The 19,810-nt window shown below is 38.3% G+C and overlaps 3 protein-coding genes across 8 annotated transcripts; all 3 read right to left on the reverse strand.

Annotated features, from left to right (window-relative positions):
• Positions 1-452: 452 nt before the first annotated feature.
• LOC137716458 (uncharacterized) lies at positions 453-2,294 on the reverse strand. Its single transcript, XM_068455918.2, has one exon. It carries the CDS (start codon positions 1,907-1,909, stop codon positions 692-694), a length of 1,218 nt encoding a protein of 405 aa, XP_068312019.2. The 5' UTR covers positions 1,910-2,294; the 3' UTR covers positions 453-691.
• Positions 2,295-6,744: 4,450 nt separating this feature from the next.
• On the reverse strand, positions 6,745-9,029 carry LOC137715890 (histidine-containing phosphotransfer protein 1). Its single transcript, XM_068455250.2, has 6 exons — positions 8,831-9,029; positions 8,253-8,383; positions 8,061-8,129; positions 7,775-7,846; positions 7,289-7,361; positions 6,745-7,033 (listed from the first exon to the last, which is right to left on the reverse strand). Exons 1-6 carry the CDS (start codon positions 8,891-8,893, stop codon positions 6,983-6,985), a joined length of 459 nt encoding a protein of 152 aa, XP_068311351.2. The 5' UTR covers positions 8,894-9,029; the 3' UTR covers positions 6,745-6,982.
• A 1,755-nt stretch (positions 9,030-10,784) lies between these two features.
• Positions 10,785-16,480, reverse strand: LOC137716199 (autophagy-related protein 18g). Of its 6 annotated transcripts, none has more exons than XM_068455612.2 (10): positions 15,951-16,329; positions 15,712-15,786; positions 14,813-15,277; positions 14,241-14,678; positions 13,384-13,629; positions 12,442-13,281; positions 12,206-12,363; positions 11,876-12,006; positions 11,196-11,762; positions 10,785-11,080 (listed from the first exon to the last, which is right to left on the reverse strand). In XM_068455612.2, exons 1-10 carry the CDS (start codon positions 16,119-16,121, stop codon positions 11,076-11,078), a joined length of 3,096 nt encoding a protein of 1,031 aa, XP_068311713.2. In that variant the 5' UTR covers positions 16,122-16,329; the 3' UTR covers positions 10,785-11,075. The 6 variants fall into 6 exon arrangements, with proteins under 6 accessions (XP_068311713.2, XP_088546656.1, XP_068311714.2 ...); XM_088690530.1 differs by having other exon boundaries at positions 11,876-12,003; positions 15,951-16,261; XM_068455613.2 differs by lacking the exon at positions 15,712-15,786 and having other exon boundaries at positions 15,951-16,480.
• Between the last annotated feature and the right edge of the window lie 3,330 nt (positions 16,481-19,810).

A 19,810-nucleotide genomic window follows, 5' to 3' on the forward strand; every position in this document is an offset into this window, starting at 1 on the left:
ACCTAACTTTAAACCCAAATATGTTGAAAGCTTTATTCCCTAGATTTTTTTTCCTTCATTTTCTCTCCAATTTCTAGTTCAAAAAGTAAAAGAAAAAAAAATAAAGAAAAAAACCGAAATCCAACCTAAAATCAAACCAAACTGAATTACAAATTCCAAAATCATATCAAACTAAATCGATAGTAATTTTGATTTGATTTTTGATTTTGACGAAAATCGAACCGAATGAAACCAAACTCACTCATAATCATCAATTCAAAAGAGAATAATAATGCAGAACACAAATGAATCAATAGTAGATGAAGATTTGCTCTAGCGGCACACGGTCTCTACTTCATTACCGAAAAACTTCAGTTTAGATATGACAATTATTAATTATAAAAGGAAAGATGTACATATTAGTTATTTAATTATGAGAATAGTAACACATACACACCAACAAACATTCCATGTCCTTGCCAAAAATTTCTTCATATTTAATAATAAAAGAGTAGAGCATGAATTTCCCGTACATTTTTACACTATTTCTGACTATCCACAATCTTTTCTTATTCATAATTTCCCCCCCAAAATAAATAAATGAATCTAAAATATCCCCCACCCCACAAAACACAACAAAATATTAATCAAAATATAATTCTCCTTTTTAAAGAAAAATAAACAAAATTAAACCCCATCGGAATTTCCTACTTTACCCCCTCCAGTCGTTACACTGCGCCGTCGGCCTAGCCTTCTGCTTCCCGGCCTTCAGCGGGCACGGCGTCTGTACGGGCGGGACCATGCAATTATACTGCAGACACACCGAGCTACTAACCGGAATTTCAGCCGTCGGATTGATCTGGATCCCCGTCAGAAAATTGTGCTGTAAATACAGTACCTGTATATTCGCCGCCAATAGCCGATCCACGAAGCTACCTGGAACCTGACCCGTGAACCGGTTGTTATTCAAGTAGAGACTCTGTACGGTCGAAAACAACGGCGAGATTTCACCGGATAGTCGGTTGTAGCTGAGATCGACGTTGGCGATTGAAACTTGAACCTCCGGTGCGATCCGACCCGAAAACAAGTTTCGCTGCAATTGGAGGTTTGTGATTGGGAAGGTGAAGATCCGACCCGGGATTGTGCCCGTGAACTGGTTCATGCTGAGGTCGAGGTAGTTGAGCTGGTCGAGCCGGTTCAGGAGGCGGTCGACCGGACCGGAGAGCCGGTTCCAGGAGAGAGAGAGGTATTGGAGAGAGGGAGGGAGGGAGTTGAGAGTGAGCGAACCGGAGAGGTCGTTGTGCTTTATGTCGAGTCGGGACAGGGTTTGGGAGGTGAAGGGAGGGACCGAACCGGAAAGGCGGTTGTGGCAGAGGATGAGGTTGGAGAGCTCCGGGAGGGCTGCGACGGAGCTGGGGATTGCTCCGGCGAATTGGTTGTAGCTTAGGTCGAGTGTTCTGAGGTTGCGGAGCTGGCCGAGACTCGGCGGAATCTGACCGGAGATGAAGTTGCGGCTGACTGCGAGGAACCGGAGGCTCTTGAGCTGGGATATCGATTGGGGCAGGGTGCCGAAGATCCGACCCGGAACGATTGATAGCTCAGCGAGGGCGGAGAGCTTGCCGATTGCCGGGTCGAGCCGACCCGTCAGACCCGGCGCACCGGCTCTTGGGTCGCCGAGATTGAGGGAAATAACCTTGTCGGAATCGCAGTAAACGCCGGCGAAGTTGCAGGGGTCGGAGGTGAAGTCCCAGGAGGCGAAATACTTTGATCCCGGCATGTCTTCCAGCGACTTCCGAATCGACTGCAAAGCCAAGAAATCAACCGGGTCGAGAATGGCGACGGCGATTGGAATCGGAATGGGGTTCCATTGAATCAAACAGAGGAAGAACACTGTGCACACAAACCCATTACTCCTCTGCTTTTCCGCCATTGGAAGCGAGCTCTGAGACTTTGAGTGACAGAAATGGACCTGGCGATATGGGTTTTATAGCGGGGAGAAAGAAAGTGCTTTTAATGGGGGAAATAAAGCACTTTTCCGTGAGAGAAGCTACAGATTTCTCGTGGGAAATGGGAAATCACAGAGCGGTGATAACTTTAATGGTGGGAAATATTAAGCATCCAGAAAAAAAAATATGGTGGCTTGGAGAAGAAGGCAATCGATCGAATCTTGTATTCTAATTCTACTCGAGCTCAGATTTTCTCGAAAGATTTCTGCTTTTTAATTTCTAAATTTTTCTGAATATTTTTGGCTTCTCAGAGAAGACGCAATCAATCACTCAGCTGCTATACAGTAAACAGAGCCACTGAGGAGGCTGAGCTCTTCGATTTTTAATTTTTACTTTTATTTTATTTTATTTTTATTATTATTAAAATGTTACTGTTTTTGTTTCTTTACTGGGAGTTGGGTTCGGGGTTAAACGGTTGTCCGAGCCTACGTGGCGGATGGGGCCTCAGGTTCGGGATCCAGGTTGGCGAACTAAGAGGGCGGGGATCATGTGAGCTTGCGGTTTGACGTGAGACTTTTGATCTGACGTGGAACTTAGGGAGGTGGGTATTTCCGTATTTGCCAGCTGGGTTTGGTTTTCTTCTTGCAAGAAAAGGAAGAGGATTATCTTCGGATTTTTTTTCTGGGGATTTTGAGAATCTTATGATCGTGATTGTTCATAGTGTATATCATGCAATTAGAAATCATTTTAAAATTAAATATTTAAAATTAAATATAAATAATACCTAACTAAAATTGTCTGCATAATGTATGATGAACAGTCATGATCACGGGATCCCTAAGATCTCAGGAAAGAATCCGGCGAGGATTTCCACAAGAAAAGGCTACTACTTGTCGTTTTTATGAGGACTCGGATTCCTACTCACAAGGGAGAATACTGTAATTTACTTTGGGGGTAGTTGATCTCGTACTCATAGTATTTAGTTATTTACTAACTTAGAATTGGTTAGAATTCGAAATTGTTTTTATTTTTAAGTTATTTTGATTCATGATTTTATGTTGCAATTAGTAATCCAATACTAGAAAAACGATGAATTGTCATTCTGTTGATGATGAATGTCACATTGATGAGAGAATGGATCTTGTAAGTAGTTTAGCTGTTCCTCATATTGTCAATTGGTTTTATGGTAGAACCTCAAATTTGTTCTTGTTATCAGAGCATATTGTCTCATACATGAAGCCCAACGGCCACTCATACTTTACTTCACCTGATTTGTATTTTTCACGTGCCATGCTTGAAAATTCGCCACATGTAAGGTCGCGTGTTGAGAATGAATCTTACATTGATGGAAGAAAGGATCTTCCAACCTTGCATATGCTTATAAAATAGTTGGTCTACTCCTCATACTGTCAATTAGTATTATGGTGAAACCTTAACTTTTTCACATCGCAAGCCTATTCTCAAATAAGTAAACATGTCACTAGAAACAACCTGATCATGACCTTCACAATTAAACTACTAAAAAATTGATCCTAAAATATGATTGAGGTCTTTTTTTTTTTTTTTTCACTTGGAGAAATGTTTTGGGAAGGAAAAACTATCACTAATACAAACTCAGATTTGATTTGGGATTTTGGAGCTACATAAAAGCTCACAAAAGCTCAAAATCCCACAATAACAAGAGTTTATTGTGGTCTCTAAGTATGTGCAAGTATGATGGTAAGAGATGGTATGGGTAACTTTTACTTTCTATAATTTTTTTCTGTTAACTTTTCTATTTATGTAGGCTGCCAAATGTTCTTCAAAACCTTCAATTCTTAGCTAATTTGTTAAGAGTTTATTTCTACACTACACCCACTATTTTTAAATAATTAATATCCTACCAAAATCTTTTATGAAGTTGCATAATTTCATTCACCTCTCAATTCCACTGCACAAAGAAATTATGACGATAAATTAAAAATCCCAATGACATTCTTCAAACTTCCTCTCCTTTTCGTTGGATGTTGGGAGTCTTGGAGCCAAAGAAAGATGGTATTCTCAGGGAATGAGAACTATTTCGGATTTCTATGTTTGAAGTCTTCAGATCTAAAGATAGGAACCGTACAAAAGAGAGAGAGAGAGAGAGAGAGAAAAAAAATGATCCGGACCGTTCAAGTTTTTGGATTTTGTGAAGTGAGTCAATAGATGGGCTGATGGAGGCCATCAGATTGAAATTGAGCGATTCGGATCTCTCATTCAGTCAACAAGCTCTGAACACTGAAATCCGAAGTGAATATTAATCCGTACACTTAGTCCATAACAAAACAAACCAGTTTCACTGAATTGGAGAGTCAAAGGAACTGGTAAAACAAAAGTTACTAACTTGTTCTTCACTCCTCCGTCCTTTGGTCCTTTCTTGGTTTCAGAAGCTGCCTGGCTGGAGTCAAAAAGTTTACCAAGAAAAGCCACTCTGCAATGCAACGCCACCAAAAGGGTGTCAAACAAGTGAAAAAAAAAAAAAAACTAGGTAATTGCTTTAAATCAAGTTCTAAAAGACGATAGACGCTACTCAGATGGCGGGTTAAGGCTTAGCGCCTAGGCAACTAGGCAGGCACCTCTGCGGACTAGGCGAATTTAAGTAAATCTATTGTATTTCGTGTAAATAAGTGTCTATTTATACTTAAAATATATATAATTTCATCATAAACTATAAAATAGAATAACATATATATTATAAAGTATTGGAACATAATGAAAACATGGGGAGCAAACATGTAATGTATGTTTATTTAAGTGTTCAATAAGTCTCTTACAATTTATTGGAAACAATAAAATGGAAAAGGAAAGTTATCTATTTTCTATCTAAGTGAGTTGCAATTTAGGCAAGTGTCTAGACAGGTCTGGGCGGGTGCCTAGGTGGTTTAGGCAAGCACCTCAGCAGGTCTAGGAGCCATTTCTTAATTTTCAAACGCCTAAGCATTAATCGGGATGGGGCCTAGGTGGTGCTAGACGGGGATTTTTAGAACAATGCTTTAAATTATGGGAAAGGATCCTCGTTGGATCCTTTTCCTAGGGATCCCATGATCGTGACCGTTCATCGTACATCGTGCGGTCAGAAATCATTTCAAAATTTAAAATTCAAAAAATAAAGTATAAATAGTATCTAATAAAAACTGACCGCACGATGAACGATCACGATCACGATCACGAGATTCCTAAGATCCCTAGGACAAGAATCTGGCAAGGATCCTTTTCCTTAAATTATTACAAGACATGGTATATATATCAAAACAAATTATACCAAAATATTAAAAAGCTCGACCCTTTATGTGTAAAAAAGTTGTCAATTCTTTGCGGACAAAATCACAATTTTAACACATGCACATAAACTTGCCTAGTATTATAGAGGTTCTTCACGCATTGATGAAGTTTCCTAATGGATAGATTGGGTTTGATTGTGAAAATAATAATTATAAATGTGTCAGACTATGATTTGTAGTGAGTCGGAAACAATCAATATTCACCAAAATATAAGCAAGTACTGTGTGTATATATATTAGGCAAATACTCTGTGTGTGTGTGGGTATATATATATATACACACACAGTATCAATGCAGGGACTGATTCTCTTCCTCCAAATTCCTTCCTCTCTTCCCTCATTTTCCTCTTTGTCTTTCTTTCTTTATAAAGAAATTAACATAAAATGTTGACGTGACTTAATTATGACCGCTTAATTATGACCGTTTAAATTGGAGGGAAGGAAAGGAAAAGAGAATTTGGAGGGGAAAGAGCCGTACTCTCAATGCAGATGGCATTGTTATCTGGAAGAATGAATTTGGCAGGTAATATTGAGCAGGAAGCAAGAAAGCAAAGCCTGCAACCCCATCTGGCATAAGCAATGACGCCCCACAGATGATCATGGCACAACCACCCCAACAACTAAAACACCCCCACTTTCCCTATCTTGGTTTTTGGACATGGCACACTTGCCACACTTGATATAGTTGAGACTGTTAAAGCTTGCAATCTTTTTGCCTCCACATTTATTTAACTTCCGTCACATGTCCTTTTCATCCAGCTACTCCACCTTCCACACAAAATGAGCTTCCTTCTTCGAGTACTGGGGCGAGGAGTGAGTGAGAAGAGAATATATCCTACCACCAGAGATAAGAGGAATAGGAGGTGAGGTATGCGTGAGAAGAGAATCTGCCCTACAATCGGAGATGTATCTTGTAATTTGTGAGTGTTGTAAGCAGAAGACGGTTTATGCCTCTCTTAGAACATATTTTATCGTATTTATGCAAGTTAATTTGCCATATAACCGAGCATACATCTAGTCATTGGTGAGTCCTCAAAACACGAGGATTATCCGTGATGACAAGTTATTTTTTCGTGTGAGGCAAGTTAATATATCATACAATCGAAGATATATCTAGTCGCTAATGAGTGGTAAGCACAAGAGGACTTTCCTTCAAATGTCAACATTTTTTTTCGTGTGAGAAGTTGTCGACTGCGATGTATGTGCGGTTTCTAGAGCAAGTAGAGACAAATACTAACAATGATCAAAACAACTTTCCAAAAAAGCACTTTTGTGGTTCTTAATCTTATGATCCAACAGGCCCAAAAAAATAGGGGGCTGTGGGGGATCAATTTAACCAAATTGGATCATATGGGCTTTGCCAACCCATACTAACAATGATCCAAACAACTTTCCAAAAAAGCACTTTTGTGGTTCTTAATCTTATGATCCAACAGGCCCAAAAAATAGGGGGCTGTGGGGGATCAATTTAAGCAAATTGGATCATATGGGCTTTGCCAACCCTAACTCAAGTTCAATGATAAAGGCTTCCTCACTGACAAATTAACAAGATAAATAATCAGTTGGATGAAGGGTTTAGGGAAAGAGCCTTACATTACACACCTCCAAGAAAGTTATTAAGCTACTACATCGTTACGAAGATGCAGGTGGAATATAGGAAAATTTCACTACATCAGAGTAAAATCGAACTCGCTAAAGGACTTCGGAAACTCTGATATCCATATTTCTTGACAAATTATATAGCAGTCGTAGCATTTATTCCATCATCGGAATTGACCCGCCAGCAGCCACGATTTGTTGCTCCAACTAAAAACCAAAGGGACAAAGTCAATGAATGGATGAGATATGGGCAGTGAAGCTAATGTCAAATCCAAGCTGAGATTGTTCGTGGCAGCAGTTCAAGGACGCTTTCGAGGATCGTAAGGGATGAATGTGTCAAGGGTAGAACATAAGTTATCAACCCAAGCGCACAAGCATGGAATACACCGAGGAATTCCTTTAGATAATAATAAAGCATCGCGGAAAATTCAAGCTACCTTAAGTAACATTTTCACTACTTACCCTGAATAAATTTTCAAGCTTGTTCTTAAGTGCAGAGCTCTCTTGCTGCAGTTGTTGCAAACATCTCAAACACCTACACAAAACATTATTGAGTTGCATTTAGATGCAAATGCCATGCTACAAACCCTTTCTTCATCGCAAGGGTTGAGTTCAAACACAAATGAAATACAAGTCCAACACAAGATACCAAGATTTCAAATTCTAGTCCGAAAAGTGATTGTAGCGTTAATGAAAGGAGGAGCATACGCATTGACAAATTTCCAACTGATGGTATCTCTTCTCAAGAAACAAGTGAGCTATGCAAAATTGTGCTCAAAACAGCTAGAGACTCAAGCTAGAATAAATCCATCTCGCGATTTAGGGTGCAAATTTGTGTCAAGGCCCTAAACTGATACACCACTTTTTGAAGTAATAAGTGGCTAAATTCTGAAGATTTTATTCAGAGAAAACAAATTGAGAAAATCACCATGAAGCAAAAACACTTACCCTTCCAGGTTCTGAGCCTCACAAAAATTTCTGAAGTTGATGCATACATTTTTAAGTCTGAATGCACCTATCCTGCAAACCAACGGAATCAATGTCCAATTAAAAAAACTTCAAAAAACAACAAAAGTACAAATTTTTTGCAATAGCTGACATTGGTGCTCTAAGTTTCAATTAACAAGCAGACCAGTTCTCAGATTTTCAAAGCACTATCGTTTGAGGCAAGCGAGGAATTCGAGTTGAAAGAGAAGAGACTTTCAAATAATAAGGAAAAAGAGCTTGGAATTACCAGGCACTGCTACCCTTGAATTGATGGACATAGGCATCTACCTGTTTGAAATTTACAACGTTCTGTTCTCTACGAAAAATAAACGAAACCCAAATTAACATTGTTTCGCACAGCTACCACCAAACAAAATTTGTCCGAAAGTGAAGCATATCAAAGAATATCACTCAAGGTTAAGACAAAAGAAGAACTCACAGAGCCCTGGCCATATTGTTGAAAAGCTTCTCGGAATCTTGAAAGAAAAGAGAAACAACTTCAACTACAAAATCCGGGCTGTTTTCATCCTGCAGCTTCTTTAGTTGTGCAAACTGATCGTCCAAGAATCCCTTTTCACCACAACCAGAAACCCCACAATCAAAGGTTATTTCAACGGCACAGCAGTTTTGAACCACAAATGGAAGTATTTTAGGGAAATTACGTCTGAGTATCCAGTAATTTCTATAAACATTTCACCCTTTTAATCTGAAAGTTCCTAACTTTACACGCGAACTAATCATATACACCAAAAATTAAGTTGCTTTTGGTGAAATTAACAATACACATAAAAAATTTCCACTGAAAACAAACAGTTAGCCGGCAGAGAACCCAGAAAACATTCTACGGAAACAAACAGATACCAGCGGAGAAACCCCAGAAAATTTTCCATGGAAACAAACAGATGTCAGCAGAGAAACCCCAAAAAACTTTCCATAGAAACAAACAGAGGTCAGCAGAGAAAACCCAGTAGAGATTAACTAAAACATCAAAGAAGAAAGGGAAAAAAAATCAGAAACCTCTCGGCGCAGATACTGAGTGTAGTCAAACCACTGATTCCTCCACTGAGCCACGGCGTCCATGGTAGCCTTCTCGCTCACTTCCTAGAAGCACAGCGGCGAGTTTTTGACTCCGCACTCGACTCGGGAGCAGTAATGCGGAATCGAGCAGATCTTATATAATTTGTGTTGGAGAAAAAACGGGTTATAAATGTGTGGAAATTGAAATGGAAAGGCTCTTTCTTTTTCTTGAAAGTGAACGTTTCAAAGGAAAACGTCTTTAGCGACAAAATACTGAGTGACTGACAGATTGACAGACGTTGCCAGGGAGGGAAGGTTTTTATCAACGTCAACGGAATAGCCTCTACTTTATTTAATCTCCCAAATACTATAAATATTTGCTATCTTAGTCAATTACCAAATAAAAAAATAGTTTATCCTTAATCAATTGTTTGATGATTATTTTTTTTCACTTAATATTACTTTACAGTGATCAGCGAGATGTGTTAAATTTAAATATTGTAAATAACGAATTCAACATCAACACGGGATGCATTATTTTCAACTAAGACACACATTTCAAAAAGAATACGAATATCTAATTTGGATTCATTAATCTTTTTGAAAAATTTGCCTGAATAAATTTTTTACTTTTATAATAAAAGCAATAGTGTATAATAAAATAATCTAAATTACGTTGCATGGTTAAAAGAGTCCGTGACAAAATGGCTTTGACAAGTCCAATTATAGGAGGGACACACGGCAGCAGCCGCCGCCGCCACCACCACACAAGTCGTATGAGGTGTCCTCCTCATGACTAATTTGGTATTCTGCGACCAAAACACAAACTAATTAAAGTTAAGGCCTAAATCAAATAACCAATCAATACGATTCTATATGGAGGATCCATATCCAAACCCACGTAAGCACCGATAAAATGTTGCCCATAGTTTTTTGAAAACTTGGCATACGAATTGTTTGGGATTATTTGGAGGTTTATTACGCCATTTAGTATTACGATCTAATGATATTTCTTTTTATTTGGAAGTGAAAGGTCTTAAGTTTGAATCTCATGGATGATGAATTCAATACTAAATTAAATTACTTATTATGTGGCTTAGCAGAACTCCCCCTCTTTCTAGTGTAAAAATATCGATGTACTAAAAAAAAATTTAGAGCTCCGTTACTTTAGGAAAACCCTCCACCCAATAAGCAATCAAATCTAAAATTAGTTTATGGGTTTTACTTTTAAAGAAATTGTAGTGTAATGTGTATGCATGCCATGGATTTAAATTTCGCGAACGTATTCAATTTAACGACATTTAATTTTCGTTTTGTTAAGACTTTGATGTTACTTTCTATTTTGTTGAGAAGTTTTAAGTTCAATAAACGATTGTCGCTGATAACTTTCAATTTTGTGAAAATTACAAGTTTTGGTATTTGCTTATTGCATGCAGGCCCATATTACTGTGGCAAAAACCCACCAGGTCATAATGTAGTTGCGCTTCTCCTCCCGTTGGAGGATGTCAATTCAAGAACCGGATCCCCTTCTGAGCATGGGGATTGGAGCCAGTTGAGCAGCTCATTTGGACTCTTGAAATTTAATCCAACGGCTACAAACAGAGGGATCCTTTAAAAATTATAATAACTACAGCCGTTGAATCAAATTTCAAGAGCCCAAATGGGCTGCTCAGCAGGCTTCGATCCCCATGCTCAAGAGGGGATCCGGTTCCGTCAATTCAAACCCCACCCCCGCCACCAATTAAGAATGAAGATGTCCCGAATTAACCATAAAACATCGTACCATCGCACAGGCAGCGAGTTTCATGGTTAATTCTAGCATAACTTTTACACCTTCCAGTAAACTAGTTTAGTTATGAGAATGCACACCTTACCATCAAACCGTGTACTTTTTTCTCATTTCTCTCTTTTTTTGGGGTTTCCATTTCATCATATCAGAAGAATAAAAGCAGAGTTGTACAAACTTGGAGAGAACTTTGTTTCATACCAAATTTATCTGTACAGGACATAAGAGGTCGATCGGCGAATAGTTCAAGGCGAGCAATACCACTTCCAAAATCCACTTTCTACAAACCCTTGTCAACCCACAGCTAACCACAATCCATAAAAAAATTTGAATTTCCATCTATAATATGTACAATTCCGAGAGTGAGAAGAGAAGTCACCTTTGCTTTGGCAACACGTTAACGTCGTGCATTTCTTATTGATTGTCGGAATAGGCAACACGCAGCTTTGTACTTATAGATCAACCTGCAAAAAGAAAAATACAATGAGATCGTTGCTATCAACTCATCAAAACATATCGTTGAAATTTAAAAGTTAGCTTATGCGATGATGTAGTGTGGCAATAGCTTTGGATTTTAACCTCCATCAGAAAAGGCAAATATGCCTCCAAGCATTTCACCATCTTCCGCGTCTTCGGGTTTCACCTTATCGTAGTGGCTACTGTCGCTGTCAACATCGTCACCTACGACTTCAGTTAGCCCATTGCATCCATTCTTCTCCAGTGCATTACAATGCTCCTCCTGGAAAAACTGTGAAAGATCTATCGGATGCTGCAAAGTGGAAGCCCCCTCTGCCACGATATCGGTACTCGAAGCATGTTGATCAGAGTATAAAACCGAGACCTCCCTGACCCCAATTGCTTTAAATGCTGGGCCTTCTTCAGCAGAAACTCTTCCTCCTGAACTCAATTTACTTTCTAACACAGGCAAACCGTTGGTGACACAGCCGTTGACTTGAGAATCGATGTTCTTAAAATGTTCAGATGGAGTACGCCGAATGCTGAAAGATCCATGATTTTCTAACGAAGGCTCAACAATTGTATTGGCTCTTCTTTCCGCGCCATCCAAGGTCTGATACACTGTTGTGCGGGGCTTCTCATTGTTTATTTGATCCAAATCGAGAAAATGCTCAATTCTTCTTGACGAACCTGATATAGATTCAAAATAGTAATTATGTGGAACAATTAGTTAAAATGATCAGAATGGAATATCATCTATAAGAAAGAATTTTATAAGAGGCCCAACATACGGGTTTACTTACCCCCATCTGAGCTTTCAGTGGAGCTAAGTGATGCAGGCTTCGAGTGACATATAACAGTCTCTTCCAAGGTCTTGTCTTCAGCTTGATGAGGTGGCAAAGTATGACTGGGATACGTCCCACCAGCAAGGCTTCTGAATCATACAATGAAGCGAGCATTTAACAAGAATCAGAATGGTTGAAGGACGAAAGACACGAATGAAACACATAACAGTATTGTGCCCTCGGCCTGGTAAGCTCAGGCAGCAGCATCTCAAAGGATCAAAGCACTTATATTATTTCGATTATAGAGTCACTACAATGTGTGGGAACTATAGATAAAACGGTCGTCACCTGTCATCCCAGCTTGATTTGATGAAATGGAACTGCTCAAAAACAGGCAACAAATCCTTCTGTCTCATTTCAATTTCATGAACAGGGACCTTTTCAGTTTCGAACTCTCCACCGGTGAAACTATCAGCTCTTGGACAGCCCATCCTGTAAAAACAAATCTAGAACAGAAAAAAGTAAATTACCACCAAAACAGAGAAAAATATTAACTGGATATGTAACCTTGAAACAAGAACTACCTTAGACTTTTGCCATATTGGTAATCTCAAAGAACTGATTTGCACCTCTGCATTAGAGAGGTACCAGTGGGACCTATCATGGACCTTCCCAGAATTAGTTTCCAGTCTCCTTTCGCCCCCAACAGCGCCATTTAAGTCTAGAGATTCCATTCTATGAGTACCATCAGAACCTGATTTGTTCTGGATTATGTCAGCCACCTCTTGTCTATCGGATGTGGTACCAAAACTACTGTCCTCCCTTTCTGGCCAGTCTGACCGCCTACACACGTCCCACCATTGAATAGGTTCAACTTTCAATCTCAGCTCTTCGTCCTGCATATGCATAGACGTGGCTGCCTGGGTACTTAGACCGCTATGACTCTGTTCTACCCCTATCCTTGGCTGAAGTTCATGTTGAACTACATGACCCGACGGAGTATAAACTAATAGATGTTCCAAGGTACTCTTCCTTGAGTTACTGTGCTGAAGACTCTGACATAAAGAATTATGAAAAACTGCAGCAACAGCACCAGAAGGCACAAAGACCTTCCCTGTTGCTGAAGCAGTGGCATTGTTGACTGTGCTAAGCCATCCAAAACTACTGTACTTTATCCTGCTCACCACGGAAAGAGCAACAGGTGGTGGCGGTGGAAAAGATTGTTGATTAATGATGCAAGAAGAAGCAGACCACCAAGGTACGGTTAAAATTGGGCACAGGGAGGGTTCTTCACCGTGATTATTAGGAAGCCGAAATCCAGCATCACCACCAAAAGGGGATAAAACAAAAACATGGCAGGTCCCCTTGGATGAAACAATAGCAACCCACTGACTGTAATGACTAAAGCAAATGTCCTGGATCATCTGTCAAATGATAAAAATTTAGAAAAATGCATGGATAGAAAATACAACAAAAATTACAGAAAAGAACTGAATGAACATCTTCAAAACTCCATATATACTAACAGCTGATAATATTCCACGATGCAGTTTGTAAAGATGCACATGAGAAGAGCTCCAATCGAAGTTTTGAACACCTGATCCACTGCGTTTGCATGAAGGCATTATCCGAAAAATATTAATATTATTTCCATATACTGAGGCAGTAACGAGAAGGGTCCCACTAGGATCGAAACACAGTGCAGATATTGGACTAGTATGAGCTTTAAACTGCGATATAACAGCTCGGGTAATAAAATCTTTGACAACAACCTGCAAGAAATTGTTTTAACCAAGTAATGAATAAGAGCTTCTCACTCAAGCTAAAGCTAAAACTTCTGGCCATCAATTTAGGCATAACACAACACTGTCCTAAACATCTGATAATCAACACGTAATAATTTCATATCCCATTTCTTTTTCCTAAATCTTATAGCTCTTATAGGCTAAATTATTAACAGCTCCATTTACGTTTATATTCAACATAGGAAAGGTAAAGAGGGCAGTCTACAAGGATGCGATAGTGCTTTGTGCTCTATGTCAGTATCAGTGTTCATCATGGTGAGAAGCTAGCATCCTACAGTCTAAAATCGTTTAACAAGGTCTAATCTAGCAATCCTACTAATGATATATCAAGTACTATCAAGAGCTATTTCTAGAATTAAATGAAGTAAGGATTGATATAAGAAAAACTTGCGCACATTATCATCCTAAAGCAAACAAGACACCATGTCCAGGATAAAGAACAAAGTGAGAATCAATATGAGAAATAGATTCTTCAATTTCGTAGCTTCCAAGCCTAGACAAGAGATCATTGGTGAGATTTTCATTAACTTAATGAAAAGTTGCAGTACATAAATATTCATTCTGAGCAAAGAACTAACCATCCCTGCATTATCCATTTCTGTGCCTGCATGCCTGCTAACTTTCCAGCCTGAATTTGACGATATTGGAGAGTTAGATCCATCAGGGAGCATCTCTTGACAGTATTTATACAAGGTTTTGCATCCCATGTCACCCAGGTTAATTATTCCAGCAGCCAACTGTTTACTAGACTCCACTGCATAACGAGCCACATAACTACCATTGCCAGGGGATGTGGATGGACTAACTCCGGGAGAAGGAGTGAGGTTTTGGGGGCCTAAACAACTTGTGTTTGACACTAGAGGGCTGTTGGAAGCATAGGCTAACCACCTAGGACCCACAGCCATTGGGCCGTAACCAACATTAAACCCATTTGATCCTTGCCCTGTTAGCTGAGGAACAGGATAGGTAAGAACACTAAATCTGTTTTCGAGGGTGAGTGCGTCAAAGCAGTAAATCTGCAACCAAATGTCAGGAAGGTCAGTAATAAGCATCCAATCTCTTTATACAGAAGGTGTAATTTAAAATTATTCGATCTCATAGTTTAAACTTGTCAAATTCTATTTTATGTCACATGTAACCGAGTGCTTACTTGACTTGCAAGACCCACAGCTACTATCCGAGTACTGCATCTAATCATACACACAGCAGACCGAAACCTCAGAACGTGTACGTAACCTTGGGACCTAAGGGAGTAAAACCGAACAGCTGTAGGAGAGCTGACAGGGTTCCCCGGCCGAGACTCCAAATTACTATCTCTGCCTGTCCCTCCCAAGTGGGTAGTATTCTGAACAATTCCCGCACCATTAGTGTCATCTCCAGCAACAACCAGCAGCAAAGGATGCGCGGTTCTGAACCCTTGGTTACCATCAGATGCAGCAGGAAAGGGCTGCATCTGTAAGAACGAAACCGGGCCATCGCGCTTTGAAACTAGTTCACTGAAATTAGAGGCGTCTTCCATATCGAAAACTTGAAATCCATTCTGATAACCAAGTAAGAGAACATGCTTGAAGGTAGAGTGACTAAGCTCTAGCCTGTCAAAGCCAGCCCAGGTTACCTGTTTCACCAATGGAAGTTAACTAGTAGCCTAGTATATACACAGTAATCAAATAACGCATCGATCAAAACTCAATAAAAAAAATCACCGTAGTAACCGCCAGATTCAACCCAAAGTTTGCTAATTCACTTATAGCAACATAAACTGACGAGAATATTCACCACTAAAGCAGAAACAAATCACTTTCCAAAATTCAACCAAGAAGCTTTGCCAATTCACTTAAAGCAACATAAACTGAAGAAACGTTCCCAGCTAAAACGGAAACACTCAATTTCGACGAAACTCAACCCGAAGTTTGCTAATTCACATAAGGCAACATAAAACTGAACTAAATATTGTGATTGTTTTGTATACATGTAAGTATTGTAGCCAAATCCATTCGCCGCCAAAACAAAAAACAAATCATTTTCCAAAAATTCAAGCTCAGTAAATACTTTGGAGCCAAACAAACACGAATCCAGCGATTCGACCTCCGCAATGCTGCCACTGACTATAACCTCCTTCCCGCCCTAAAATTTCATGAATAATCACTACTTCAACAAACAATACGGAAGGTAAAATAACAACAATAATCTCCAGAATAATTACGACATGAATAATCACTACTTCAGAAGCTAAAATAGGAAATAAAATTCAATTAAAAATAAGCAAAATTAGGAAATTGTTTTCACACCTGATCCTTCTGGTCCTCGGAAGCAGAAATCGAAGCAGCTACAGAGGCACCGGCAGAGCGAACAGTAGAAGCGACGGTGCTCGCATTCGTCGACACAGTTTTAAGGCACGACGAAATAATCCTAAGCGAGTTCGGCAACAAGCCATTGTTCTTCCCCTTACTCTTCTTCATCCTCCACCGCCACCGCCTTCACCTAGCACTTTGTATCTTCCTTCAGCCTCCACCTCCGATGAGCATCTCCGATCGCTGGCGATCGGATTATATAGCATCCGCTAATTACAGTTGATGATTATGATTAGGAAGGTCTTTGACTTCAACTGCAACAACAACAAGGCTCCTCAACAAGGCGTGTGGTCTCGTCGTGCTCCGCTAAGTTCTCTCTCTATATATATAGATATAATTATATATATACGATCAGACACTCCTTTTTTTTATTTCTTTTTTTTTTTCTCTTGCGCTTTCAGTTTTCTATTTCTTTTTCATTCTCATCATCATATCTTTCTCTTGTTTCTCTCTCTTCTGCGGGCGCTGGGTGTTTGGTTTTGGTGTTGGTGGTTATGTCTCGCTTCTAAGGCGAAAATGAAATACAATAAACAGACACGATTTGAAGATTTTTAGAATCTTCATAAAGAGATTCCGGAGATGATTCTTATTCTCAAGTAACAGTCTATGTGAGTCAGTAAAGGTAATTTTTCACTGTGTAAATTTTGGTTATTTATTGTTTGAATTTGGTTTTTGATTAAGAGTTAAAAGCGTTTTGTTAGATAGTTATCAATTAAGAGTTAAACGCGTTTTGTAAGATAGTTGAGCATAGGCCTAGCAAACTGATCGTGTTTATTATGTTCGTGTCGTTTTCGTGTAACACATGTTATCTTAAAGGATCGTATCGTGTTACACCCGTTATCTTAACGGGTCCTTAACAGATCGGGTCACTTGGCCCGACCCGTTATGACCCGTTAAGAAAAATATTTTTTTTTCCTTAAATTTGCACATACCACACATTACCACATAAATATTACTTTAAAACATTAAAACACATTTGTCGTTTAAGTACTACATCTACACTAAAAAATAAGAGTCTAATAAACAAACATTCATGCACTACTAGTCTATTACAAAATATTAAATGTGCAAGGATATGCAAAATGAAAGAATTTTTGTTTTCAAGGTTGTGAAACCTTTCTCAAAAGTTGAAACCTTGCCACTGGAACTTAAAACTTGCATGTTATTCCTTTTACAAAATCCTCAATTTTCATAGATCATCATGAAATAAGATTTTATGGTATCCATTAGTGTAAATATTTTAAATTGAACATCGAATTCATTCATTGTATTCACATAGGATCAAGGAGGGTAGTTGTAAAAAATCATCAAAATCGGAGTTAAAATAACCGTTAAATCGTGATATTTCGTTGATAACCGTCGAAAAGTTTTGTCTCGTTACTTGATCTCTGAATGTTTGTTTTTTTTACGATTTTTGGTGTATGCGATCATGAAGCATATACAAACAAGTTTGATGGTTGGATCGTTGAAATTAGTTTTGTAGAATGTGTATCCCATCAAAATGATAAATTCACTAACACTTGAGTTTATTTATATTGTCATTAAGTATAACATAAGATTTTGTGGTATCCACTAGTGTAAATATTTTAAATTGAATATCAAGTTTATTCATTGTATTCATATATGGTCAAAGAGTGTAGCTGTAAAAATTAATCAAAATCGGAGTTAAAATAACCGTTAAATAGTGATTTTTCGTTTATAACCGTCGACATTTTTTGTCCCGTTACTTGATCTTTGAATCTTTGATTTTTGTGATTTTTAGCATATGCGATCTCAAAACATATACAAACAAGTTTGACGGTTGGATCGTTGAAATTAGTTTCGTAGAATGTATATCTCATCAAAACGATAGATTCACTAACACTAAATAGTTTATTCATATTTTCATTAGGTATAACATAAGATTTTGTGGTATCTACTAATGTAAATATTTTAAATTGAAAATCGAGTTCATTCATTGTATTCATATAGGGTCAAGGAGTGTAGCTGTAAAAAAAATATCAAAGTCGAAGTTAAAATAATCGTTAAAATCGTGATTTTTCGTTGATAACAGTCGAAAAGTTTTGTCCCATTACTTGATCTCTGAATGTTTTTTTTTTTTGCTGATGTGATCTCGAAGCATATACAAACAAGTAGATTTAAATTTATTTATTTTGTACGCATAACACTTAAGAAATTGAATGATATGTATATTTAAGCTGATCCAATGATCACCAATTTTTAATATTTAATTTAATATATATATATATATTATAGTTTTTAGGGGTATAAAATTGTTAAATTAATATATATAATTATTATAGTATTTTTTTAGGATTATAAAATTATAAAATTAATATTTTGCTTATCGTATATCGTGTTATCCACGCTTATACCCGAACCAACCCGTTATTTTAACAAGTGCTTATCGGGTTACCCGATAACGACTCGATTTATTATCGTGTTGACCCGAACACCGGTTAATTTTGTGTCATATCGTGTCGGGTTATCAGATCGTGTCAGGAATTACCCAGCCTAGTTGGGCACAATCATGTACCATGAGAATTTCTCGTCTTGAGAGATTTTTTAATGTATTAGAAACACGAGACGGTATATCAAATGTAATAATGCACTTCATGGGAAAATAGAAAAAACAAAATTCAACCAATTGTATTATAATATTTCGTGTACTGAATTATTCTTAATATACTTAATATATGATGAACGAACACAATTTATAAATTTTCAAAACATTCCCAAAGAGTATTAAGCGAGAATCCGGTCTCGAAAGGGAGGAACGTTAGCGTCAGAGTAATTCAGGGAGTTGGAAAAGCTGACGACTTTGGTTGGGTGAAATACGCCATCCGGCTTTCGGTTACGTGCCGGGTTCACAACAAAACTTGCCGATACGCCCCGATACCACCTATGGCTACGCGCGCTGCGCCGAGCCACTGCATACCCCGGCCTAGCCTAGCCTAGCAATGTTTTAATTAGACTGAATAACTTTCTACCGTCATTTAATGGAATTCTAATCTTGTCCGGCCATTTAATGGAATTTCAATCTTGTCCGGCTCCGTGTCCAGAGCCAGTGGACCAGAGAATACACATCAATCAATTTAAATCTCGTAGCTCTTATTAGTTTATTTGTTGGCCCATCTTATATAAAACAAAACCTTTAAACGATCGGATCTCTTTTTTTCTGTTAACTAATCAGGATTGTATGATCTATTAACTCTAGACACAGAGATTTAGAAAGGATCTGAATTCATTAATGAGTTTATTCATGTTTCCAATATAAGTGCTATAATTTGTTTTACGCGCACTTCTAAACTCATATGACTGTTGATGCATATGAGCCACCAACATGAGTCAGGATCCTTGTATGTTCTCTTTTGTAAGGATTTGGGAGATTTTTTAATCATATCTGATCATTATATATCGCGCGACCAATTTTTATTATGTACTGTTTACATTTAGTTTTAAATAGAAAAATTTACAATGATTTTTTATCGCACAATGTACGATGAACGGAAGTGATTGAAAGATTCCCAAAATCTTCACGAGGAGAATCTGCCAGTCACCAACATGGGATGATTTGGCCGTCAATGCATGGATCAACTCAATCGAACATGCAGATTTGGCCGTTGATAGCCCACCAGAAACCTTTTGCTGGATCAAAACATTCAGCTTCATCGGACAAACCACACCTACATGCGTGAGTTGATCTCAATCTTTTTATGCATGGATTAACTTACAAGATACAACTCTAGAATTGCTAAATTAGTAAGGAATGTCAGTCTAACTAAGACAGCTCTCAC

This window comes from Pyrus communis, chromosome 3 (assembly GCF_041283825.1).
Source record: "Pyrus communis isolate YQ-2024b chromosome 3, ASM4128382v1, whole genome shotgun sequence".
Taxonomy (NCBI): domain Eukaryota; kingdom Viridiplantae; phylum Streptophyta; class Magnoliopsida; order Rosales; family Rosaceae; genus Pyrus; species Pyrus communis.

Bases quoted from the DNA above. Each gene is read 5' to 3' on its own strand.
- LOC137716458 (XM_068455918.2), bottom strand. From the start codon at position 1,909: ATGGCGGAAAAGCAGAGGAGTAATGGGTTTGTGTGCACAGTGTTCTTC.
- LOC137715890 (XM_068455250.2), bottom strand. From the start codon at position 8,893: ATGGACGCCGTGGCTCAGTGGAGGAATCAGTGGTTTGACTACACTCAG. The intron at 8,130-8,252 runs GTGAGTTCTTCT...TATTTTTCGTAG, and splicing joins AACAATATGGCCAGGGCTCT to AGAACAGAACGTTGTAAATT. The intron at 7,847-8,060 runs GTAATTCCAAGC...GTTGGTTTGCAG, and splicing joins TTCAAGGGTAGCAGTGCCTG to GATAGGTGCATTCAGACTTA.
- LOC137716199 (XM_068455612.2), bottom strand. From the start codon at position 16,121: ATGAAGAAGAGTAAGGGGAAGAACAATGGCTTGTTGCCGAACTCGCTT. The intron at 15,787-15,950 runs GTGTGAAAACAA...ATGAAATTTTAG, and splicing joins CCGAGGACCAGAAGGATCAG to GGCGGGAAGGAGGTTATAGT. The intron at 12,007-12,205 runs GTGACGACCGTT...TGTATGATTCAG, and splicing joins AAATCAAGCTGGGATGACAG to AAGCCTTGCTGGTGGGACGT.